The 27,979-nt window shown below is 42.9% G+C and overlaps 1 protein-coding gene across 3 annotated transcripts in view; it reads right to left on the bottom strand.

Moving 5' to 3' along the window:
• The window catches only part of LOC311265525 (low-density lipoprotein receptor-related protein 1-like), an 89,380-nt gene that overhangs the window by 48,372 nt on the left and 13,029 nt on the right, over positions 1 to 27,979 (bottom strand). For all 3 annotated transcript variants that reach the window (XM_084367273.1, XM_084367274.1, XM_084367275.1), the window contains exons 2-6: positions 27,560 to 27,700; positions 12,904 to 13,041; positions 5,530 to 5,649; positions 5,126 to 5,254; positions 4,461 to 4,721 (exon numbers count right to left, since the gene is read on the bottom strand). In XM_084367273.1, coding sequence (XP_084223399.1) covers positions 4,461 to 4,721; positions 5,126 to 5,254; positions 5,530 to 5,649; positions 12,904 to 13,041; positions 27,560 to 27,700 — 789 coding nt within the window. The remainder of the gene's footprint in view (positions 1 to 4,460; positions 4,722 to 5,125; positions 5,255 to 5,529; positions 5,650 to 12,903; positions 13,042 to 27,559; positions 27,701 to 27,979) is intronic.

The raw sequence follows: 27,979 nt of genomic DNA, 5'->3' as shown, positions 1-27,979 counted from the left end.
CGACAGTTGGCAAAGATGGAGGCCGTCTCGCATCTAAAAAGGGAGGTAACTGTGAATACGTGAGCGAATAAAAAATATAATAAAAATCAAAGTCACAAGAACAGAGGGTGTAAAAACCAGTCCAAGATGTTTCATAAAAATCAGAACCAAGATTCTGACAAATGGGAAAGTTTGTCACGGAGTTAAGGGGGATAGCGATACTCCCACTGGTATCAGCTCTAAAACCTTACTCCTCTAAAGAAATCCAGCTGGAGGCCTGGCTGCACAAGGCATTGATTAGCCTCGTATACAGAGCAGAGAGCTAGTTGTGCAACACAGCGACTATTGCGTTGTGTAACAGGCTGGTGTACCCCCTCATTCAGAGAGCCGGTCTGTTGACGTCCTCACTCATTCAGCTTCTGGTAAGTGGAAAGTTTGCTGGGAAACTGAATGAACCCAGCCCTTTCTTCTCACCACCCTGCCCTCAAAACCCCTTCTCACTTCCTGTCCCTTAACACCTAGCAGCTCACACTGCTCCGAGGAAAGGCTTCACAAACTGAAGGGGGTCTTACTGGCAACAACAAACATGCTTTCGCCCAAATAGCCTAAGTATTTACATAAAGGGCCACAGCCTATTTAGTTCTTCAAACAAACATCACAGAATTTGTACTTGAGTGTTATTTCCTCTACTTGTGTGTCGGTGCAAGTATTCTTTTATTTACATGTCGGTGCAAAACAGAAAATAAGCGTCATCATCGTGCTTCTATAATCCTCCCCTTGCCAAGAAGATCCTATTTAACTGTGCAAAACCCTCTTTGACCTCTCGAGAGCACAGTTTTAGAGTGTAGTGTTTATGGTTTTCCGTAAGGATCTGACACATGACCTCTATTTGAGAGGCTGTAATCCCTCACAGCGATGCCAATTGCAAATCCCCTCCCGTGGCAAGTGAGGTGATTGGCTGGATAGGGGAAGACCTGATGGCTAAAAAAATGAGGATAATAAATGATGGACAAAAAGAACAGACATTTTCTGTTTGGATGCAGGTGCTGAGAGAATAATGCAGCACATTGGACGCCTTTGTTTAAACTTGATGCACATTAACATCTAGTAAATATGATAAATAATTGAATTGCAGTGGGGCTGGAAGCCTTTCCTCATGAATTTAAACATTTATATCAGATCTTGTAACATACAAAGACCTTCTGTGCGCTGATTTATTCCCCCCCAAAAAAACCTTAGGAACAAAGACTTGGAAGAGGGGGGAAGGAGGACTGAATGGTGGACGGAGGCTGGTCCCTGCTGTGGAGTTCCGCTCGGAGGGTGGAGAGGATGGGATGGTAAGCTCTGCTCCCCTTTTATCTTCCCAGTCTGAGAATCACACATGCAGACAGTGCAGGCCACATCTGGAACCCTCGTCTACTTATCTGCCCTGCTCTCTCAGGCTCCCAGCAGCTATAAATCAGCCTGTTTGGGTGAACGCTGCTCCGACCCCCCCTCTTCCTCCCTCCACAATTTCATCCATATCCATCTAAGGCCAATCCCCAGGTCTGCCTACCATACTTTTAAGAGTGCACCTGAGCCCTGCTCGTTATAAAACACAGAATAAAGCAGACAAAGAGCCTGTGTCGGCACCAATTATATTATTGGTAGTGCTTGGCCTTATTTTTATTTTTTTTAAAGAACGAGTTTACCTTCAAGCAAAGGAAGAGCAAACGGGTTAAAGGTGTAGTTTGTAAAACATGACTAGAATTCTGATGTAAAAATATAGGGGGCTTTCCAGCTCAAACTACTGGGCCTGCTGGATTATCTCCTCTTGCGGTACAAAGTTGTATTACAGGACGTTGCTAATAAAGAAGGAGCTCACGTGGGTCACGCTTCAATAGCTTTTTAAAGCAAACAACCACAAGGTAGCCGTAAATAAATGCAGCAAACGGCCTTTGGACTTGGCTGACGTCTACAAAATGAACTCAGGGTTTTTGCTCTATTGTCACAGCTGAAAACCCAGACTGATACAACCAAAACGTGATGCCAGCCAAAGTGCACAGAGAGTCTATTGCCCGTTTGTCTGTTTGCTCGCAGAGTGACTTCTGACAGTCCAAAACGAGTGGACCCATGTCCCCATGTCAGGGGGGGCTACCCTACCTAAAAGACTACCTCAGTCGACTAACACCTCAATACATTTATAGAAGGGGGAAATTATGCCATTTCACACTGCATATATCATATATGTAATCAGTGTGGCTATTGTTACGAGTCATGTGACAAGATGCAACAAGATCCGTGTGGCTAGCTACCGCTGCTTAACCATTTCCTGGGGGATACCCTTACTACACATGACAGCACAGGCCAGATCCACAGATAACATGTCTCAGATCAAATTGTCCGACTCTTTGTGCGAGTGCCACAGAGCCATTCCTTAATTTTAATAGAAAGTCAATAATCTGACTGTCTCATTCCAAACTGCACTTTCTGATATCAACATTTGATAAGACTGAACATAAAAGCTTGTTCGACTGAAAGTAGGTTAAGTCAGATAAGATACAAACAGGGAAACATAAAGAGTAGGTACGATAATGCAATCAGCAACTGCAGCAACTCGACTTATATGCACAACAATACAAAGCATTTCATGTAACAAGGTTTGCACAAGCGGGACAGCACATAAATAAGTGTGTGCAAAATCTCAATTCATAAAAGGTAAATACATCACTAGGTAATGGGTGCATGAGTCAAAGGTATTTGGGTCGGTGTGTGTGTGTGTCTGAGCCTCAGCTATGAGCGTGTTAAAGTGACCTGACTGGACAGGACATGAGACGGCCAGAGGAATGTAGGGGCTGTTCAGGCTGACATAACCCAACGGAGGAATGTAAATACCATCTGCATGACCACTCGCATACACACACACACCCCTCCAAGGTACAGCAAATCACTACCTTCTCCCTCTCATTTTATCATTCCCTTGTCTCCTTTGCTTCAATCTTTCTCTCAGGGTCTCTTCTCGATTCCACCCCTCGCCCCCATTTAACCCTCAGACCACTTAACAGAGCGCTGAATCAAACTGCCACAGTGCCAACACAATGAGGGCGAGGTGGGATATGGGTCGCTCATGAGAGTGCACCGAATCAACTGGAAAGAAATAAAAAACTATTTTAGGAGGTTGGGGTTCACTGAACCTCAGAGTCTCGGTTCTGCCCCGGCTGTCAGTGGTGACAGCAGTTACACAAGCTTCATTTGAAGTGGCTATGAGCCGAGGCACTTCTAATCACGCCGCGGAGTTTCTCGTCCCACATTTCAGGGTCTACACACCCAGCTCCTCCGCTTGTTTTCCTCACCTCTGCCGTTTCACGCCTGGGGCCGTTTCTCAAGGGAACGCTTTCCCACATGCACGTACATATGCACACACACACACACAAACCCACACCCAGGCTTTTCTGTTTTGTCTACATTTCTGCCCCCATTCTTAGAGAGTAACGACTCTGTCAGCCAGACAAATGAAAACAAACCCTGTCAGGTTCGTAATCAGAGATAAATCATGTCAGCATTATATGAATAAGTCTCTCTCGACGGAAAGTGTTCACATGTATGTTAGTGTGTGTGTTGTGAAAGAGATGACATCAGTGAGTTAAAACGATACCTGTGACTCATCTCTTGTGGTTGTTTATGAGATATGGTCTATACAATCTCGAACTGCACAGACATGCACAACATACAAACATGCGCGTCCTGTCTGCAACACCTTCCAGAACAAAATGTGCAGCACTTGAGAAGACTTTTGTTGGCAAACATAATGCTAAATGTCATCATATTAAAAGTCAACGACTGGAGTTGGGATACAACCAATTATATTCAAGTGCATCAAACAAGAGCAGCAGAAAAATACACTTTCAGGCTTCTGAATAGCCATGCACAGTCGGTACATAAATCAAGCTACACAGTAGATTATCGTTTTCCTGTCAAGAAATGTGTGAAACAACGCCTGAAGGCATGCTGGCAGTCTTATATGTATCGTATCACTGCAAGTGAGCTACACACATATTGCCTCCATGCTATGATTTAGTGGTGTGTCAGGGTGCCCCTGTTCTTCAAAGACAAACCTTCTGAAAAATAAAGCCGGACTCAGCGTTTTTCTACTTGGCACTTTTGTGCTGGTATGAGCAGCTTTTTGGAGATGAGGCCGTATTGCTTCACATCTCACATTTGTCTGAGCTAGCAAATGCAAAGTTGACCATTCGATTCCTGAGGCAAAGTGTGGAAATTTCACACCGGTTGAGCTGACAAGTGGAACTGATTACCAGAGTGTTGCTTGCGTGCTCTTATGCGAGGCATTCATTTATCGTTCACTGGAGGTCGACAACTACAGTGTCATCCCCTCGGTGTTCCTAACAGCATTTTTTGTGGAATTACTGTGTCAGCAGAAAATTTCCAGAAACAAAAGCCCAGTTGAGATTTCTCTCATTTTTGTCAGTGAAGCGACTACTCACGGTGCAGGCTGAGGGAGATGTTGATGGTGCGGATGTTAGTGACAGTCTTGAGGTCGGGGATGCTGGCGCACTTCAGGTGGGTGGCGGCAGGGGTTTCACCCACATCTATCCAGCAGACAGTTTCCTCGGCATAGATGAAGTCCATAGCCATGGTCTGCTTAGTGGCGATGGAGGGAAGCCGGGATGTGGAGCCACTCAGGGAGGTGCAGCGGATGTCATGGAGGTTAGCGATCAACAGCATAGGCAGACGGTCCACCGGCTCTGGGGAGGGCAAGGCAGAGTGGAGGAAAGGGAAAAAGGAAGCGTAGAAAGAGGACAGAATGAGGGAGAGGGGGAATAAGCAGGAGAGATATTAGGAGATGTCTTCAAGACACACGCTTGTAAAACAAATACGGGTGACACACCATGCAGGTGTGACTATCAAATAAGGTCATTAAGTACCAATACTTCAATACTTATTCAATACCACAAAATAATAAGAAATGAAATGATACAACATCCACATTCGATAGCATTCAAAGCAGAAAAGACAAATCAATAAAAAGGCATCTCTACAATCAGATTTTCTAACCTTACTATCCGATATAAACAACATTTCCAAAGGAGGAACAAATCAGCTCTGATGAACGGCATCCTTTTTTCCTGGTTTGTGTGTGTGTCCTCACCATTTTTGGCTTTGCAGGAGCGATTGTCTGGCTGCAGCAGGTAGCCCTCCACACAGCTGCAGGTGTAGGAGCCCTCTGTGTTTGTGCACGTCTGGCTGCACGTCCCGTACACATTGCACTCATTGAAATCTACAGGGGAATAACACAACTTATTACCTACACTCATCCACAACATATTGCATCGGATGTACTTGGACACAACATTTTTCAGCGCTAGGTAACATAAAGGAAAAACTGCTACCAAACCCTGCAACACGCACTCTTTTCTGGCTGTAGTGGTTTGATAGAAACAATTCTACATGCTGGCCCACGCAATGTCCAGTCAGCAAGCAGACAGTAATCAGAGGATTTTGTGAATTTTACTTTGGCTAAGCTAGAATAAATCTGCCAAATCACCCACTCACCTTTACATATCTTTCCATCTGCAGCGACCTCATAGCCGTTGCTACAGTAGCACTGAGGTCCATCGTGAGTCACAGCACAGTGAAACTGGCACCCATGGGAGGCACAGCCTGGTGCTCCATCTGAAGCAGAGAAAAACAGACACAGAGAACATTAGATACTGTGGGGGTGATAATGAGGGGTGGTGGGGGTGGCATACATATCAGCAGCTTTATAAATAAAGGGGCCTCTATTTAGAGGGCAAATAAATCCAAATAAACAATGGAGCCTGTTTATTGCCTCCCTGATCAGGTTTGTGCAGATCAACGTTCCAATTGTGACCTTAATCCCATCACAATCGTCACAGAACCATACTGTCATATCCTATCACCGTGTATATGTACCGTGTATATTTGTGAGGGAGAAAGAGAGGGAGTCGGGGTCGCACAAGTGGATGCATGCGTATTCATCCGAGCATGTGATGGACGGGCCGGTTTGAATGTGCACGTGTGAGAGGGGCCTCTTCTTTCCCGCCCCGAGAGAGAACTCGAGGACACATCCTTTTGGCAGGAAATGAAAGAGCGGCATCCACACATCCCCTCATTATGCTTTCTATAGGATGTGTGTGAGTGCGTGAATGCAGATGTGTGTGTCTAGGCTAGAAGATAAATGGGGTAGGGTGTCAGATTGTGGCTGATATAACAAAACAAATGACATTTCAGACAGCTTCTATTAGCTTTAAACCTCCAATAAAGACAGCTGTGTCACTCTTGAACTCAAGCTGATAAAATATTTCATTACTTAGATCATCCACCAAGTACAGGCCTGTGACCTACACTGGGTGGGTCGTGCCCCTGAGCTCAATAAACCAGTGTATGAAGCCACAGAGATCAACTTGATGAGGAAATTACAGTATGTGAGAGCAGGGGGACAGATATTATCCTGATCATAGTCAGCGCTCATTGATTCAACAATATGCTCTTTGTCTCTTCTGTCACTCTTTCTATGTCACACATGTACATAAGTGGATCTTCTTCTCTCCATTTCTGAAAGCTTTCATTTCTGACATGAAAAGATGACGAGCTGCAGACCAAGACGGTAACAACCCTTGGCTACACTTTGAAGCTCCAGGACAGCGGCTACAGCCAGGGGTGGTCCATCTGACCAAAACATAATATCACATCAATTTAGGCAATGCCTATGATTTGTCCAATCAGCATACTCATCTTGTTGGCTACACTCTCTTGGTATGTTCACGCAGTGTGGATCTGCTTGTCAATGAGGTTATCAACATTTGGAAAAAGAAGTAAGAGGACGTCAAACAGAGATCTCTACATTTTGCCTGAAAAGTAGATTGTGGAAGCCTTTAAGATTGATCAATACCTTATATTGTCAGATCACCCACCCCTGGCCAGAGCAACATTCTGCATCAGCAACAGAGGTAAAAGCCTTCACATAACCTATAACCGTTCACACACCCAATGCTGATCTAAAAAACTAAACTTTACTCAACACTGAACTGAACTCAAGCAGAATTAAAATTGCCTCAGCGTCCAACAACAAAAACGATGAATGGTCATGGACACACTTTGCTTACAGTAGCTAGTGATAGTATGGCTGTGAAGAGCGGAGATTGGACCAGTGAAGGGCCCTTATTATATAAAGCCTGTGGCACTCTGGGCCACAATGACCCTTTTGTTGTGGCCCTGCTGAAAGGAAGAGTCCCCCAGCAAACACTGTGGCCCATATCGAATCCATTCACCGAGCCTCACACTGTGAGAGACCACAGGCGACTAGAGAGTAAAAAACACCCACAAAATGCACCGCCGTCCAGGGTCGTTTTGTTTCATGTTGTACCCGAGTATCTAGCTATGGGTGGGCGATAATCGACAAAATTAATATTGCTCTAATAGTCACAATATTGTCTCAATATCAACCTGTGTCAGTAAAAACTATTCTAATCACACAGTAACATCACATCCATCTGCTTTAATGTGCCGATGACAAAAAAATTGACAGAACAAAAAGATTATTGTCAATTTTGAGAACTCTTGAAAAAATTGACAATCTATGATATGGTAAGACTTTGGTTATGATAAATAAATGTAATATTTTTTACCACCCAGCTACACTTCTACCTGTAGCTATGAAAATGTGTTAATGCACAAGCTGCAAATAATGTATTTTTGCAAATGTTTCTAGAGTGTGATTAGGCAAATCCTGCTGCTCGTTCCAACATCAGAGAGCGTTTTTGTAAGATAGCAGGGAGAGCAGAGAAACAGAAGAATGGAGAGGAAAGGAGAAAGAGGAGGGAGAAGGGAATGGCAGGGCAAACAGAGGTGGAAACGAGTGCATAAAGGGCTTAAGGATATGGAGTGGTTAGAAAGTCCCAGCTCCGAGCAAACAAGCAACAGCAGCGTGTCAGACGTTTGACCAGGGGTTAATGAACGAAGCAAACAAATCACACAGTGACACACTTGTCCTAAACAAGCATGCCGAAGCCATTGATCCTGTTACTGCATGGATGGCAACCCTCAATTTCACTCATCTATAGCTTTTGAGAGGGAAACAGGGAGTGAGAGTATAAGGAAGTTTGCCAAAAGGCCCACTAGACTTCATCAGAAGACATCTCACACTTCTACACTTGTCTGCACAATCGAACAGATGCCAATTACTCGGGGGAAGCAGACTACAGCTGATAAAAATATGAGGCATGTATGATAATGACAGCATAAGTTCCTGATGCATCCCAATGGGCGACCTCTTTAGAGGAGAGTTGCAACAACTTTTTGCGTGCGGCAAACAAAGTTATCTTAATTTTTAAAAAATGAACATACAAATGTCTGAACAATGTTTAATATGTCCTTTTGTCACATAAAAAGAACCTTTTTTTGAAAAGTAACTCCTTCAAAAGTCATTTTGGCCTTCTATACAACTACCTACTGAATTATAAAATAAAATGTATATATAGCATTACAAAAGCAGGGATGTTATGAGCCAGTAGCTCATGAATGTGCCAGTGCAAAATTGATGTGACACAACAGATGCCATCATCCTATTTTCTTTGTTTACAGCCAGTCTATGAAAAAGATATGAATAATGACATTTTCCTCTAAAACGTAATCATGGGGTGGACAGGCTTGGTGCAACAGGGTGACTTAAGATCAGTGAGACAGAGACCGGGTGTGTCCGGGTCATGGCAGTAGTTACACAACAAAACTGTCACGACTGAATGATTTCATAAACATCAAAAAGATGAGATCATCTATCCATCAAGTGGGTTGAAAACAAATCCCCGTTCTTACCATCTGTCTAAAATCTAAAATAAAATAAATAAAGCCTCTGTTTCTACATCCAGTCACTGTATCAACAGGCTACTCCCGTGTGCGACATCGTAACAGGTAATTCCCGGGACATTCCTACCTTTGTGCTCTCACTGTCTGGAAACAAGTCCACACATGTCCTTGTCCTCTTCCCGCAACTGACAGGAGCCGACTGTTTTCCTACTCAGGTCCATCTAATAACCTGATTTCAACTTAACTGAATGATTTGTACATATTTCTGCTCATTCTGTATGGATGCGCACAGCTTTCAGGTGATCCATTAGCATTCTAGCATTTTACATGAATTTGGAAAAACATGAAAATTTATATTACGTTTAGCAGATCATCATGTTCAGCTCAACACAAAAATCAGACATAATCGACAGTTTAGCTGCTTCAATCTGTGAAACTATTTTGTGACTATGTGCCTTCATGGTGCCGTCTATCACACAGTGGATGCTGCATTACAGAAAAGCGAGCGCTGCAGAGTACGGTAAATCAGACTTATATAGGAAGATAATGATGTATGCATCTTGGTATGTGAGTATGCACAGGAGAGGGAAAGGCAGGAAGGCTCAGCAATTGTGAGCATGAGCTTGTATTTATTGGCAGCTGTTTGGGGCTGCATAGTTAAAGGGGGCAAAGTAACCAAACGCAAACAGAAGCAGGGCAGCGGCTTGAGTAATGAGCAAACAGTAGCTATCACAGTCCCAAACAGAGGCGGTGTGCTGCCCCAGACGCTTAAATCTACACTCACACAAATACTCAAACACAAATGTTCAAAAACACACACACACACACCCTCACATATCTCAATTTAACTCGCCTCCAAAAATTATTACTCAGGTTCTCTAATCTGCAGCCCATTATGAGTTAAGTAATACAAGACAGTTACACAACACTGTAGTGTCTCTAGATACAGTGATCGGAAAAGACTGGCAATAAAAACAGGTCTTGTCATGCAAGACAACTCTGACTGCAGCCAATAAACTCATTTAGGTCTAGACCCACTCATGAATAAAGATGAAAATGCGGTCTTTCCACAGGCAGCCTCAAGTAGCCTATGACCGATTCTCATTCCACAGTTACTGGGACATGAAGGACAATGAAAGCTCACTGCATGCATAAACAATAGCATCAGGCCACTACAGTAATCAGCGTTCCCTTTGAGACAGCGAGGAAAAGGGAAAAAGCTCTCAAGAGTACTGTCATGACCTCTCTTCCCTATCAATCAGTCACATCTGAGGGGGGCTGCAGGTCTAAGGCCTTGCCCCCCCAAGAGAGGCCCCATCACCCACATAATGACAGAGAAAGGACAAATGCAGACTACAGACTGATGAATAGACTCAACTTTCACCCATATGACAGGAAAACAACATAACTACCGATAGTCTGTAAAGGCTGCATTTAGTTAAAAAGGCCTTTTAAATACAGGCCTGGAACTTTACTTTGACCAAAGGATGGCAAAGATCTGACGTTTGACAAGCAAACTCGAGACTCAAGCATCACTGGTTTGGATCACTGAACCACACTGCAAAACTGAGACCGACACCCCTTTTATATTTATGGAGACTTTAAGCAACATTATGGAACTTTTAAACTTAAAATAACAGCTTTAACATCATGTTGATGGTAGTGTCTTGTAATAGGGTGAATGGTGTCTCTGTTACAGCACCAAAATTGCACAAAATGCCAATTTCTACGTAATGTTGCTTTAAAGTGTCCATCTTTTGCAAGCAAATGAGGTTTTGAGCTATGTTTTGAAAGTATTCCACTGAAAAAAATACTACCCCAGCAGCATCGCTGCGATCACTAACCATTTTTAATCACCTCTTGTCTTATTCACATGCAAGAAAACACCTAAAAAAGATCATAATGAATGTAAACAATGAACATGGAGGACAGCTACAATTTTCTTCAAATAAAACAATAAAAAATGCTTCTAAAATACACTACCTACCCTTGCTTTAAGTGCTGTATCTGAACTTCGCACCGCATTGCCAGTATCAACCACATCACTCATCACAGCACCACTGAGTCCGCCTGGGTAGTTACTCCCTTGCTATCAATCCTGTACACAAACCACACCAACTAATCCCACACACTATGAAAGTCCTCAATAAATATATTACAGTAAGATAAAATTCCTTCCTACCTGACCTACCCTGCTACACTCCCATTTCTAACCACTCTTGTCAACAACTTGGACAGAATTACTTGGACACACTGGCTGACAAAGTGTGCTTTCAGACATCAGCGCCCAGGTATACTCTGCACAACCCGGCAGTTTGTACAAGCGCACAGTAGGATGCTTGTGAAAGGTCAGGCCTTTCCCTGAAAAGAGGGGAGCTTGCAAACAGCATTGCCAAGAGCTCAGGGCACACTGCTGGTGTGTTTGTGTGTAGGGTACTGGGTGTGTTTGGGTGTGTATTTGCAAGAATGTGACTGTGTGTGTGTATGTTTGTGTGCACATGCATCACAAGCCCATGAACATGTAGGTGTGTGTGTTCACCGGTGCCTTACAGAGGACAGCTGGACTTGTGTCCTCGGGGACAGGCGGTGCATGTTGTGATGGGATGACATCATCGCTGTGTTGTGTAAAGGCTTGTCTAGCAGTGATGACCAGTGTGTGGGATACCGACACTCTCACCCACTCTGTACAACTGTCCACTTCATCAGCCCAACAGTGCTCCTGCTCTTCAGGACAAACCTCATCTCTGACTAATCAACGACAACTTTTTAATCTAATGACTCAACTCAATGCGGAAGATTTATCCATTGACTCAATCTTTATGTACACACGGTGGTCCAAAAGGATTATTCTCTTGAGCATGGGTGTGTGCTGAAGAGAATAAAAAGTTATTATGCCGTGACTTGGCATAAGTGTTGTCTTTTCCTGGTTTTAAAGACTGCATTACAGTGAAGTGATGTAACTTTGTGTTGTAACATTTGCCTTCAACCCTCTAAATCACTATATCCACATTACTAATGATCATCAAAAAAATCTCAATGTGTTAATTTTTTTGTGAAAGTACTAATAGTCACCACTACAATAATGGTAAAACATATTGTGATATTTAATTTTGTCTAACAGTACTTGCATTTATGAAATGCTTTTGGACACATTTCAAAATATCCAGACACATGTCATCCTTCATGAAATGTTTATTTCATATCGACCAGCCCTAATGTAAAGACAAAAACAGGTATCAAACCCACAAAAAATTAAGTTAAAAATCTAAGAAACCTAAAATATCTAAAATGACTTCCCTCAAACAATAAATAGTTAACAGTTACAAATAAAACAGTAAACCAAGATAACAAAAGTTGTTTGAGAACTGGGCAGACTGACCCTTGTTCCAGGACTTTGGTCGACCCAGACTTCAGTGTTGTAAACATTTGATTAACTGACTTCATATTCCAGTAAAGGGATATTAACCCTGATAAGCACATCTCTACTACAACAGGTAAAATGGAGAAGCAGACACAGGTGTGCACAGCATAAATTAAAAGCACCCCAACATGAGTTACTGCAACTATAAACAGCAGAGCTTCAGACAGCTCTATCTGCTTTGCTGAGTGCTGAGGCAATCCTCTGTGGGCAGCCAGTGTTTGCTCCTTTGTCTGCTGCAACAAAGACAGACACTATGGACCCAATATGTGCCATCTCTCATTCTTCTATCGTCTCTAATTAATAGTAGAGGATTTGATGGGATTCTTCTTCGCCTGCATCCGGGCTGAATGCTCTTCATTCCCGCCGGGATTGGGCAAACAGCCTCATAGCTGAGCTGATTGATAAATTAATGACTTTTTTCCCCAGAAAGAGAAATTCCATTGTAATTGCACAAGGCAGAGCAGGCCAGCTCATTAAAGGGCCTAATAGAGATTATTGGATAGAGATTATAGTTTTGGATGGGAAGACAAGCCGACAACAGTGAGGAGAAGCTAGGCTGGTCATTTTTGACCCACAACAAAAGCCGACGCTCTTGCCTCTCCGCTGCGGAGAAAATGATGATGCTATCTGTTCTGCAGAAAATGTGAGCAGATGTGTGCATGTTTCTGTGTGTTTATTACCTCTGCAGTGAGGCCCTTCATCCCAGCCATCGGTGCAGTCGGGGACTCCATCACACACTTTGCTCATGTGGATACACACATCCGGATCCAGGCACCCAACTTCATTGACAGGACACTGGTTCACTCTGTTGTGTGAGCCTGGAAAACGAGAAGAACACGTTTAAGCAAACATGAAAGTAAAAAGGAAGAGAGAAGACAAACTTGGAACGATCTCAGACGAGATCAAAAGAAGGAAACAACCTAAAAATGTTTAGATATTTTCAGTCTAATCTTATAATTATAATCTTAATTCAGTCAGGTAAATCTCATGAGTAGAAATAAAACAGAAATTAGAAGCAGCCGCTCAGCCACACGCAAGCATATACAAACAGAAACCAGAAAGGTTTTGCCTCCTCCTTACAGTGCGTGGAGGGATCATTTTGAGGATTCGCTCCAAATATAACTGGGTTGCTTCCTTTGATTGTACTCTTTTGATCATCTCTCAGTGAGTCTTAATCTTTCCCCCATCACTTTAACGGTTCCTACGTATTATGTCAAGTGAAAAGCCCACAGAATCATTGCGTGTATTGAGCAGGTGTTTTATTTTTAATGCAGGATCTTGGCCTGGTTTCCTGTACTGAAGCATTCACTGATGGGGTACCAGCATGTCTGATAGGTTGTAGGAGCGGGGTGGCCCTCACTTCAAGTAAACTTCTACCATATGAAGGGCCTCGATGGGTTTAAGGAACAATTTGAGCCAATGCTCACATTGGTAGAAACTGGCAGATGAGAATGTAGCACTAGTGGCTAAATGAGACCACAGTCAGGGACATTTAACGTCATCATGATGAACACGGAGACTCATCTACTCACTAGTCTGTCTTTACAGGCGGACTGTAGTTGAAAACTATTCTCTAAACTCTAACTTTGGATCTTGTACAATGATCAATTTATAGAACACGTGTACAGTAATTGTGCAGTAAGACGCTCAGTTGTGGTGACGTTTAAGCCATGCGACCGCAATGTCGTCTGTTTATAGCCTAACATTAGCTTTTTATGTCTAGCGATTTAATTTTACGCTTCAAAAATCACAAAAGTGGTGTTCATCTGTAAAGAGTATCTTGCTGAACAAAACGTGTAATCTTCATAAGCTTGTGTTCGCCACAGAGCTTTTTTTGGGCAATAATCCAAAATCCAATTAAAAAATCCCATAGGCCTTTTGTCGAGGGAACCAGGGCAATGTTAACTTCCAGGTAAACCGACAAAAACAAGTCATCCCTACACCACTTTATAGCTCCTAAAATGAATATTTAAGTGTTTTGCTTTCTCTCATCATAGAAGATAACACCAAGGAGTAGGCTTTAAAATTTTTAATTCTTTTCTTTGGAGGACAGTATCATCAATCTGCATTTAAAAATTAGGTCAATTTTGAAAACAGTCACCCATTTACAAGCCAGTCTAGTTTTGCTGTGGTGAAACAACTCAACAGGTAAAATCAAACACCGATATGTAAAATTGTGGTGACACTCTTCCGGAGTACGACTTTCAAGCAGTTGAGAACCTGAATGTTCCCTGAATGTGTCAGTGACAAAGACTCAAATATTATCCAGGATATATCTACACCCATGCAGTTACTGTGTTCATCTTCAGTGCGTGCAGAATGGCATCATAATGAAAATGGTTCACAAATGTGATCATTTGGCAGATTTCCAAGTAAAGCAATTAGAAAATTACAAAAGTAATGATAATGAAAATAACACTGACAAAGATTTATTGAATCTAAAGGGGTGTGAAGGGCAAAAGACAGAACGTGATCTCATCTGGGCCAGAAAAGGCAGAGATTTTTTTTTTTCTTTTTTCACCAGCGTCAGACCAGAACATGCAGTCTCTTCCCCTCACTCTCTCCCACTCTTTTCTCTATCTCTCCTATCAGCCCACACTGCAGAGCAAACAGTTTGCTTTAGCTGTTTTTCTTCTTCTTCCTCCTCCTCCTCCTCCTCTCTCTCCCTCTTCTCTCTCTCTAACATCTGCTGACCCATTTTAGAAAAACACTAGAAGCAGAGAAAATAAAGTTCACCTCCTTCACAGGAAACGATCTGTGGAGTTCTGCGGGTTGAGCACGGTGCTAGGAGAGACTTTGAGGGTTTGATATCTGAATATGTGCAAGAAAACCTGCTTCAGACGCCTCCTGCCAAATCTGAGATACAGAAAGTGTTGAGTCTGAATATCAATCAGCCAAAATGAAGTTCATTTGACCCTTATTATTTCCTGACTCTGCGGACTTAAGTCTGTTTGTACTGTTTGCTGTACAGATTGTAGAGCCCACTGAGAAAAATCTGTGATTTTGAGGAAGAAAAATATAATTGTTTTGACATGATATTCAGCATGTTATGACTTCATCATGTCTTAGAGGAGAGTCACGTCATTAAAAGAATGAAAGGATGGATGTGCATTAAGATTTATATGAGGGGGAACATTTGCCTGCATGTCTGCAGTCCCTGAAGGAAAACCGCAAGCATTCCCGCTGAGCCCTCTCTATCCGTCCAAGAGATTAGTAACCACACACAGATCATAAAACGGAACTGAGTTAAAACAAGTACCTAAAAGTGACAAGAACCTCCATTATGATCCCACCACAGCAGCCTGTGTGGTAAACTGTGCCACATTCAAACACAGAATTAGCTTTGAATACATGTGGCTTAGGGAGAAAGAGAGCAGCTCTCCCATTTGGGGGATGCTAGCATATTAGCAGCCCTCCTGCAGCCTGTGCCTCTAAGCCAGCCTGATTTACATTCAATAAACTGCCAACCTGGGGATTTCTACATAAACTGCAGTGCCAGGAATAAACTGCCATGCACACAGGAAATGAAACCCCTGCCAAGGATTTATCATTTGTCAACAGTTTTCTCCGAGTACAAAAAGACGAGCCATAGCGAAAGTCGTCTGAATGATACCCGCTGCACGAATCCGTGTCTCTGCAACTACGCATACATGTAAGCGTATCTGACGAAAAGACGTGTGCTGAGGATCGAGCAGACCGACAGATACACTCCTCCAAGAACCAGGTGTTAACACACTGCAGCCACCAAAAGACTGAAGCAACACAAACTCGACTTTCCGCCACACCTACACGACAACCTCTTCTCCTACACACACTCCTACCTTTACATTAACCAGACAGAAGCAGAATACATTTTCTGGAGACTGCCAGCAATACACAACAACCGGAAACAATTGATTGAGTTCAACAACACAGTTATATCTTGGCAGGGGCTGAATAGAGACCAGCAAACTAAATAGAAAAGGACAATATGGAGGATTAAATAAGTTTGCAGGAGGGACAATGGAGATGAACCCTGTACTCCTTGCTCCAGTTTTGGGAAGTTGTTGGCAGTGTATTACAATAAGCTCCCCTCATACTGGCAGTACTCATTTCCTGCATCATCTGTCATTGGAAGCAGAACATTACTGTGCAAATCTGAAGGAAAAGAATACAGAAGAACTTCTTCTGGGTTTGTTTTCTTTTTTGTTTGCACATATACACACACACAATATGCACATTCAAGTCTACAAAATATCTAAATACTGCTCCGTAGCTGCTGGTGTGCATGTGGGCAATGTAGCCATTTTGTTTACATGGTGCCGGGATGGATTTGTTGTAACACATTGTGTAGGCAGTTCCTGGTTTTTGGAAGAAATAAGGTGATGTCTTGGACCAAATCTTCTTCCCTTGCTGCCAGTTTGCAGTGATTCCACTTCGTCTTACCAAAAACTGTCTCAACCAATCTGACTTTTACAACTGGAGGCGCCTTTCCAAGCTGCAGTTTTAACCCAGGGTATTAGAAAAAAACGATGCCACAACACAAATTATTTATTTTGAGCCAAAGGGAGATTTGAAGTTTTAGAGTACTCCATGTTCTCTTCCTTATGAAATGTGTTAGGTCTGGTTTTCCCACAAAAACTTAGACTTAGAACAGTCTAAGATTCTGTACATTCTTATTTGGACTATTTCCATGAAGACTGATAAGCAATTCATGACAGTAAAGTAAAGAGTTCATTTTACTGCTAAAGTCCAGAATTAAAGTGTAACTCTCCCCATTAAAGTGTGTTTACAGGTCTTGGGGAGTGCTACTGCATATGTGAAAAAAGCTGTTTAGCAGCACAAAGCCTTTTGTAGCTCCAAAGGAAGCTGCATGTAATCTGATAAATTGCCTCCAGTGATGTCACTTAGCATCTCAGTTGCATTGTGGGTAATGTAGGTGCCTGGTGTTGAAAAGCAAGATGAATGTGTGAAACAAAAAGGTGATTTTTTTGGTTCTGCTGTGTCGAATTTGATCATATTGTTTTTAAACTGTCCATAATGAAACTGACTGTGTTACAGGAGTGCAATGCTAGACCAATGAAAAACCTGGTGCCTGTATTTCCCACAATGCAATTTAGCCACTGAGTGACATCACTGGAGGCATTTTATCAGATTACTTGCAGCTTCCTCTGGAGCCACAAGAGGTTTTATACTACTTTTTTCACATATGAAGTAGCACTCCCCAAGACTCGTAAACACCCTTCAATGTAGAAAATTAGTTACCCTTTAAATTGTTGTCACAAAGGAGAAGTCCTACACTCCTTATCTCCAAATGTTGATCAAATTAAGGATTTTGGCATCTGGCATTTGACACCATCTGGAAATGTCTGTGGTATCAGTTACACAACAGTATACAATGTACAACCCTGATTCAAAAAGTCGGGGTGCTGTGGTTCTTCTCACTTGTGTCACTGGCATCAAACTCGACTCGGTCAAAAAGGGTTTGCGAATCATCGTATAATGTTTTTATGTACTTTTTTTCACATTCCAACCTTCCTCTCGGATTCAAGGCTAGAATACATCAGTCTGCAGCCTTGTCTGAACTGAAACAACATTACATCAAGATCCCTGATGCTGCAGGCAAGCCAACTACAAGTTACAGTTCGAATATGGAAACTTCCCAGAAGCATTTGGCTGTACAGACTGTATAGATGTCATATTCGTATCCAAACTCTCTCCCCTCCAGATGCTGAGCTGTACAAGAACTGAAATAACTGGGTTTCTATTCGTCTTTAGGGAGTATCAACTGCATATTTATTGTTCGCAAATATTTTTGCTTGGAAAGGTGCAACTCCTCATTAAAAGACTTAACTTTTCTTTTCTCTCCTCTTTATATACTCAGCTTGAAAAGGGGGAGATCATCAACTTCTTGTTTATTCCATACCCGAATGCTGCATGTACACATTTCTCGAGCATACGAAGAATAAACCAAGATAATACAACAGCAGTCCTTAACTACAACATTTGAAATGCACTTTTCAATGTAAATGCTGCCGTTTTCACACTTGTGGCATTTTCATTGGAATTTATTCTGTTTTTTTGTGATAGTGTGATATTATCAGTTTTGTCATATTCTCTTATGCTCCTGGAGTTAAATCATTTTTCGTCATTTCAATCATCAGTCCCATGTTTACACCAACTATGAGCTTTTTGTGATCCATCTCCGCTTTGATAAGCGTCTTCGGGCACATAGATGCTCACTAATGACGACAAACAGATGGTTGAAATGATCTCGTTTCAAAGTGAACTCTTTAGTAAGAAAGTAACTAATCTAAATGTAAGATCCGTTTCAGAGAGCCATCAGAGGGTCTCATACTTTGATCCTTTATCTTTCTTTAATCAGAACATTCCCAAAATGACACATAGCTCATAATTCAGTGATCTGAACAAAATCATACATGCTTTTGTTAAAATCACACTTAATACAGAAAATGTCTATATTTTTTCCTTGTTTGAGTCACACGTGCCTCTTTGCTTGCAACTGCTCGGATTTGTAAGAGACCAACAGATAAGATCTATCACCCTGTGGCTTACATTTCCTACCACGCTACTATTACTTTTGCTGTTTTTTTTTAACTCTTTGTAAATTGCTTTGTAACTCTGCTTAAACGTTCTATAAACCATGGACAAGATTATGAAATGATCTCCACATCAGAAACTTTCGATGATGCGGAGAACCTGCGCATGATTCCCACACTGAAAGGGCAGAGTGAATTGGGCTAATGCAATAGGTATTATTCACCTCTAAAGTTTCACTACCAGCTGCTATAGAAATTGCTATAGGAGTGAGGGATACAATTATTACAGAGCAATATTTAACAATAATTTAACTTGTCACTTCACCAGAATAGGATAGACTCTTCAGTGGGTTTGGCAGCCTTGGAGACATAGGACTGTTAAGTGAGAACAATGTAAGAAGCTTGGCAGTGCAGTGGATAACAGACAGTGAAAAAGAGGGAAAATTACAACCCTCACACCTATTAGTGGGTAGAGTGAGGATAATTACATTATTGCACTAAACTGTGTGATCAGATAACAGCGATATTAGCATATCCTGTGTCCTCGGGGATCTTAATTGTTAAAATCTTTCTCCAATCTGCAGCGTGATCTCACCCTCTTAGTGTCTCATATGAATTGCATATTAAGTGCTGGGATTCATGATTCAAACATAAACTATGAGTCATAATACAGAACTTAACTTAAACTCTTACTGCAGCATGTGGTCTATGGAGTGAAATATGACTTTGTGCAATGACAATATTATGCATTTCCCCCCCGAGCACACTGTGGATTTAGGTAACACATCACTGCTTGTGTCACCTTCAAATAATTCCTCAAATACAGAGTGTAATCATCCCTCGCATGTGGCTCTGGGTTCCACTCTCATCTCTGACTAGGCAGCATCACCACTGTGACGTGGAAGGCCGTCTCTCCCAGTGTGTGCTTCCCTCCAACACCTCAGCCTCTGGACCCCACCATCCCCCACCCCTCAGTTCCCGTAGTTATGCAATGACCTTAAATTTGGATCCCCTGTCGATCTTTTGTCCCGAGCATAAAAGCCTGCTTTTCCTCCTGCACTTCGGGTTCCATGGCAGCCCCCGACTGACTCCCATAAAGTCTGCTCTCGGCACGAATAAATATGTTGTGCAGGGTGACAGGCAGGCCTGCCCACTGACTGACTCCCTCCACTCTAGAATCACACTTTACAGCAGCATTCACAACAAGCACATGGCTGTGCCAAACCCTACTGAGGCAGCCACGGCACACAGGACTTACAGTATAGCACATAGTGCTCTCACTGGAAGGAGACCCGATGTGCTAGTTTTGCTTCCAACATGCTTTGCATAATCTTAACATATGAATAACAACAACCTTAACAGTACGGAGCCAACATAGCAAGTAAAAATATGTTACAGTTGCTTTATTATATGGTGTGCTTTACTGCATCTAGTCTCTCAACTGTAGAGATGAACATACTACAAGGAGAGAATCTACCCAAAATCTATCTTTGGAGTATTAAACATACAACTACAGTTATTAGCTGGAAGTTTATAAGTTCATGAGACCTTAAAAAAAAGTAGTAAGAGTAATCGCTCCACCATAAGAGGAAAAGATACATTGCCTGTGTCAGAATATCATCCTCTACGAAGCTCTGCCAGAAGTAGTGTACTTAGCCACTTTAAGCTACAACTTCAAGTGTTTTTAAAACACCGAGCTTATGGATAGACCGCAGAGAGAAGTGGGTTGTGGTACATGAGCAGAATCGAAAAATTCTACGGACAATTTAAATGAAAGTTAACAGAAACTTTGTTTAAATCCATGAACGCCTTTGTAATCAATCGTCTTTGATTCGGTCTGCCTAGATTTAAAGTTTTTAACAACCCATAGAGACTGTACAGCCACCTTTCAAGCCCACAGGGTGTGAGGGTTTGACACTTTAAAGATAAAGCTTGGGTGGAGTATCACTTCAAGCTGGATTCTTCCAGGAAAACATATACTCTTTTAAAACTGTGTACCTGCTTGTTCAAACATTTAGGCCTGATAAATGTGTTGCCACAGAGTATTACAGTATTGTCTCTAGCTTCAAATACAATCAACCTTTCACTGCATAAGATGCACTGCAGAACATTTCCCCGAAGTAACATACAGAGAGGCAGCTAGCGAAAACAAATCAAGTCGCCATCTGCAACAAGACAGGAAAAACTGCGAGGCAATTACACAAGAGGAAAGGCTGGAGATGAGATATGAAGGAACAGAATTGACAAGAGTCTATCTCCTCCACCTGCTTTGACAGACGAGAGGAAGACAGTGGGACACAGGAAGTGAAAGAAAGAGGGAGAGAAGGAGACAGGGCGTGGAGGAGACAGCAGAGAAAGCGAAGTGGTGCCTGTGTGGCGTGAGAAAGCCCTGTGTTCTCTGTCTGTTGATAGGCCGGTGAAGCTGAGGAGGGCTCAGGGCCACAGACCAGAGGGATTTACAGGGCTTTGCTCCTTCCTCTGTGGAAGCAGTGTGTCAACCACTGCCACTACAGATCCTCCTGCCCCCGCCTGGTGCCCCCTGCTAGTACAGCTACATGACTGATTACAGGCTATGAAAGGACCCCCCCTCCCCACTTTACTGTAAACAGCTATTTCTATAGAAAATGGATCAGAGGTTTACAAAGTCATTTCCATTTTCCTCCTCAGCCTAAATGCTAATCTGCTCATTTTCTCCTATACAAAAGGCTTTTCTGTAGGATCATCTTTTCTCCCCATCGCTCCATGCCTCCTCCGTCCCATCCCACCACCTCAGCAGCCGGCTCTTCGTGGTCGTCTCGGAGAGGCTGCTGAGGCATGACAGTCAGATGGGCCGGACAAAGGACGAGGTTGGCGAGCATCCAGAGGGGGCTCAAGGGCAAGAGATGGACAGATAACCTTGTTGTGTGGCCCCTGTACGCCTCGGGCAGCTGCACGGGGATGATAACTCAATCTTCCCCATCTGACCTCCCTACCAGCTCGGCCCCAGGCCACGGCATCCACTGACACTGGACAGTGTGTGTGTGTGTGTGTGTGTGTGTGTGTGGGCCAAGGGACGTGGTATGGTTGTGTTTTGGGAGGTGCCACCACTGTTTCATCAGACTTAATCTTCAAAGGAGCCTCCAATGTGTTAGTGCCAATTGTCCCATTGAAATTACATAAATGAAATGTTAACCGGATGCCCAACTATAAAGTTTAATGAAAAGAGTCTGGATTCCAGGTCCCACATTTGGCTACTGTTACATTAAATACTTTGAGCCTCTTCAGCCAACGGTCCCTCAGTTTCATTATGAAACTGCATTCCAAGGTATATCTCCTCAAAATTACTTTCTAGCATCAACAAGGGAAACTTGTATGTAGGGGTGGCCAATCGGACGATTTAAGTCAGGATCGATCGTGATGTCTTTATACTTCTGTTTCCAAACTTCCCATCACGTCATTGACTGGCACATCTGCTGTGCGTGAACAAACCAGTAGAGTAATGTCAACTACATGGCTATGCTGATTGAACAAATGGCTTTACATAGCTCTTTCTTGGGTGACCAACTATGCACAACGCAACACAGTTATAGCTACCGAACATAGCAAATAAGGAGCTTGTGCCAAAAAATATATCCCACAGGGCATTTCACAACTGAGAAAAGAGCAATTGCAATTTACATAATGGATAACGATTGAGATGAAATAGATCACGATCTTATTTTTGGGCCTGATCCCCCACCCATACTTGTGTGTGTCGATATATGCGAGGAACACTTCCTTACCCTATGAGACAACTTTAATGACAGCTTGACAGTACGAGCACAGGGAGTGGCTTGTCATTTCCAAGTGTTAACCACTTTGAGTCATCAGCTCATTTTCTTCCCCCCTGAATGAAAGTGGATAGCGCTGCGTGGGAAAAAAGAAAGGCGGCGTATTTGCATGATTGAGATGCATCTCACCCCCTGCTTGGAAGTCCTCCTGTGGACATTTTCATGCTAAATTGGGGGCGAAAAAGTCTAACGGAGAATTAGGGGCAGACAATCGTTGCATAAGGGATTTTTTGATGATGAAAGGGATTCCTTCATGGCAAGCACTTCTCATGATGGAGAAAGTGCTTACATGCTAGGGCTTATTCAGACATCTGTTCCCATTCACTGGCTCAACCACAATGAATGTGGTTCACGCAAGAATCATAATTGCAGACAGACTTGGGATGCAGACAGGGAGTCAGTGTTTTTGACAGCAACTGTTCCAACAGAGCAGTGAAATGAGATGTATGTTGTGACACTGGCACTTTAAATTTTAACAACAGCATCATAAAACAAAGGGAACCAGGATGGTTAGAACATTGAAATTGCTGCTGTAGGTGTCATAGTTTAAGCTAACTTCCTTTCCGTTTTGTTGTTAGCAATCTCCTCCCTCCTCCTTACGTCACCACACTTGTACAACTCCTTTCTTTGATTTAAGGCAGCTCTTCTTGCCTCTTTCTTTTCTTCAAGCGTTTTCCTTCACTTGGCTTGTTTGGTGATGATATACTCTGTCACCAGGAGCGCTGAAACTCCCTGTTGTTGCTGTCGGCGGAGGTACCAGAACAGGAGGATCCTGCTCTCTGCCTGTTCCCCGAGCAGACAGGACTGCCTTTTCATTGAAATCTCTATTCTGATTGGATAAAGTGGGCAGGATACCACAAAAAAAATATTTTCTCCTTTACTGCATGAGCAGGGGGAAGAGAGACATGGATTACTGACCAAACACTCTATAACATTGATTACCGTTGGAATATAGACCGATCAAATTTTTCTTTTAATAGGAAAATAATGCTTACAGCAGCTTTAAGTCATGTCTGTTCAAATGATAAATCATTATATGCACAAAGAATGCATTTCGCTGATGTGACTCTAGTAGAACAGAGCAGAAAAGTGCTGAGTGACAGAAAACCTTACAGTGCAATTTGTCTCAATAGATTTACTTTTGTTTGTTTCGCTAACCTGTTATGAATAAAACTTTTACTTCCAAAAAAAACCAAAACACACACAACAGAAAATGAATCTACATGTCCTTGGACCATAACTCATCTATCCTATGTGGACTTCTGTACTCTGTCTGCTCAACATCTGTAAGGAAAGCCATGCATTGACATCAGGAACAACCCAATCACCCCTCCCCACTTCATCTCTGCTACATGGAGAACTTTTTACAACATACCACAACTAATAAGAGCATTAAAACACAGCAGTCCTGTACACAGCACCATTATTGAGACAGAGAGAGCATAAACCCCTGCCCTGAAGGCACGTGTCAACCACTTCCTGAGCCCTAAGCCCGTATGTAATTGAGGTGAAATGGCCTGTCTGAAACCACTTGAAGCCCTGCAGTGAGGGGGAGCCAGTGCAGTCCCTGGGAGAGGATGACAGGGTCACACCTGCAGACAGGGGCCTGTACAAGCAGCCTGCTGATGGCTATCTGAGCGTGTACTAGGGGCTATAAGAGGGAGGTTCACACTGGGGCTCTGAGGGCTGTGACGGCCCAACATCTGGCAATGTGCCCAGACCCCCACTGATCCATTAACGATGACAAGTCATGCAGATCCGGGTTCAGAAACATGCATCCATACATCCACCTCCCTATCACTCTACTTCAGTTCCCCTCTGATAAACAAGCCCTCATACTAAGGATGCTAACACGCAACATGGACCCCTGGAATCCACTGCCACCTCAACCACAGCATGTCAACGCCTCATGTGATGCAACGCTACAACCCCACTTCTGTGGCAGAAGTCTGTCTTTAGCTCCTCAACATAATTACAGCCCAGATGAATGGTTTGGGAACGACAGGCAATTAGAGCTCCAGACAGTGTGATACTGAGGAGCGCACTTTCTTCCTGCATGGGTACCTGAGGTGTAGATCAAAGATCCGCACCAGACAAAAGCACACGTTTACAACACCCACCGCTCTGACAGCAAGTGGATTCATGATCATCGTAAACAAAACAGGTGGCATTTACCAGAAACAAAACTGGTGATTCAGCCAAATCAGCTCCAGCCATCGTGGGGTTTGCATGGTAACACTTGAGCTTCAGGGAGAATGGAAATATACAGGCAGGTTCTTAGTTTCGCTTTTCACAAGTTCCCTTCTGTAAATGATATACAAACCTGGCTAAGAAACAAAGCTCCATGTTGAACACATGCACTTTTGTCACTGTCATTCTCTGATTTATACAACAACCAGGCTGTGAGGCGATGCCGCGCCAAGACAGATGTACAGCAAAAGAACAGTTGAGAAGAAAGAGGATGAAAATGAAATGTTTTGGCCTTGCGAAATCTCTGCGAGTACTCTTTGTAAACCAAGCCTGTAGTTAGTAATTAACTTGAACTGGAGATAATGTCGTAATTATAGCAGCACGCAGCGCTCTAATTCCCATCAACATTAACGCACAGAACTAGACTGTGGTCAGAGGGCATGTTGGAACAAAAGCCTAAAGAGTAGGGACTTTTTTTTAAGAGTTCTCTGACTTTCATAAACTTAGTTTGAAAGAGAAGGTCAGACTCCTTTTGCAAACAGATAACACCTTGAGCTTTCAAAACAAAGAACTGCATCAACACAAAACTTCCACAGTTGATCCCGATTTGAGCGCCCCTCTTAGATGGATCAAAGTTTGGCCTGGCTTTATATCAACTGTTTCTATTCGCACTCAGCTGAGAGCATCTTTGTTTACAGCATACAGGTCAGATTGCCCATTTACTCTGGGGAAAAACCCGGCTGATGACCTGCAAACCGTTGCACCCCGTGAATGGAAAAGCCGGGGTGAAGAGAAAAAAGACTTCTAACATTCCTCTGAGTCAGAGCAGGATTTTAAATAACCTTCAGAGTCACACTCCTCCAAACTCTCCCGTCTCATCTACGCTGGCTCAGGCCCATTCACTCTGTAGCTTTATCTGCAGCCCTCCATTCCAAACACTACTCACATTTAATGGATGGATCAACTAAACGACTGTGGATAAAATCACAGTCTGGCTGCCTTTCATTGTGATACTTAAAGGCGCCTCGCCTTTGACTGTGCTCGTTAGACTGCAACACATGAGGCCGTACAGAGAAGAAGTGCATTAATTGCAGTAACAGATATTTATTATGACTGCCTCAGAAACTCACATGAATAGAGAAGCGCCTTAACTAAAGGTAAAGTGACAGGCAGATTAGAGCCCATGGGAAGCGGGTAATTGAGCAGAACATATCTTGATGTTCTGCTGAAACACCACACTCCATCTCTCCACGCAGAAGATGAATCACACCATTGTCTGTGTCACCAAATTACATAAGTGCTATGGAAAATTCACTCAGTTCAATTGCTTAGTAAAAAAAAGGGCAGAAATTGAATGGCTGCAGCTTGCTTGAGTGAATTATGTGGGTCACACTTACATAAAATTGCTGATGTTCTGTGATTGCTGTTATTTACAAAACCACAATTGATCGTTTTTTTGTTCCTGAAGCAGTTTGCAAAAAAGTACTGCACGCTTTATAAATACATAGGCATGTTTCGGATGCCATTTTTTCCTTCCTATACAGATTCCTGACTGTTGTGGATCAGTCGACTGCGTGTACCAGTGTGTTTTTTTAAAAATCTGTAACTTCTCACCCTGTATGGATGTTATGTTATGGACGTTACATAAGTCGCTTGCTTATGGATTTTGGCAGCTCGTGCAGTAACAACCTGAAATAGCAGGATCCTGATTCTAATAAACAACTTATGTGGTATCAGATCAGTGCCTAGACTCGAGTACTGGCCGATAGCCAATCCAATATTTTAGGCCTTATCGGAAGCTTTTCCGATACTGATTTGAGTATCTGAACGACCCTTTAAATGAGAAGTTACGGCGTTTGCAGCAATTTCTCTCTGTAAAATCTGTGTGAATCAATAAATATAGGACAGTGACAGAGGAAGGAGATGAGAGAACTCTCCGTTCAGCTCATTTCAAAGCCAAAACGCTGAGCATGGGGGAACTATCTGACCCATCTGTGGGAGGGGAATCCAACTAATTTTAACTCTCTCCATTTCAACACCTACAGTCAACAGCTTATGTGCCTATGACCACAAAATAGCGATACTTCTCATCACCCTCGGCCATCTCACACATTTTAAATCAGTAATCCTATGTGTTAATACTTAATTGTGTTTTCACCCACAGTAACAAGCCCCTTAATGCTGGGTGTCAGCTTCTTGTCTCTGCGTGCCAGACTATTGTGAGAATGCTTATGGCATGACAGATGTAAGGTGTGGCACATGCAGACAGTAAAATCACCATTAGCGCCCGCATATAAACAGAGGAAAGGCTTTTCTTTTACCAGGGTGAGTTTATGGATGGAGCGGCAGGATGGAGAGGCTGACAGATGTGAGTGGCTGGGACAAGAGGGACCGCGCCGATCCCACAAGAGTCGAGACAAGAGCAGACACATCCCCGAACATTCAGACTAAACATGGCAGCATAATTAGAGCTATAATTCAGCAGAGCAGCCAGAGCGCACACTGTGAGCCTGTGTCCTTTGCAGAAAGGGCATAACCTACGCTCTTATTCAGCCCCAAATTAAACTGTCCGATCATTGTGCTGCTGTCTCTTCAAAGCCGTTTTAGAGGTAGCGAGTGTCTTATAACATCACGTGGCAAAATTTTAAAATAAAGCTAGCAAACAGCAATCTCAACAGAGTAAAAGCAGTAATCATGTTCACTGCCCTGAACCAACAGCTTGGAGAGAACACGAGAGCCGAGGACACAAGCCTGCTGAGAGACAGTTTTAGTAGCTGCTTTCATGTAGCCATACTTACAGATATCTGGCGATTCGTCCGAGCCATCTGGACAGTCCTTCTCTCCGTCGCAGCGCCAGCCTTTGGAGATACAGGTCACCTGGTCCTTACATACAAACTGCTTAGAGCTGCAAGTCTTGGGGTGGTCGTCAGCTTTGGGAGCTGAAAAGACAGGGAGAAAATGTGATGTGTCATCACGAAAGGCATTGGAGGTCTGAGAATGCTTTTAAATCACAAGTATATTGTATACTCATGAAATACAAGCATGTAAGTGTTTTTTAATGTTGCTCTTTACTTTTCAACAACTGTTCTGTCGTGTGCAGAATCTACATAGGAAATTTCCAGCTTCAAGCAGCATAGATCTTAACTCAGCAGGGCAAAACAACATGCGAGGGTCAGCCCGAGTTTACAATGATGTTTTTGTATCAAAAGACCCACAGG

Source organism: Pagrus pagrus, assembly GCF_965226575.1.
Source record: "Pagrus pagrus genome assembly, chromosome: 11".
Lineage (NCBI taxonomy): Eukaryota > Metazoa > Chordata > Actinopteri > Spariformes > Sparidae > Pagrus > Pagrus pagrus.
The sequence above is the reverse complement of the archived record's forward strand: the minus strand, read 5'-3'. Positions and strand labels throughout refer to the sequence as shown.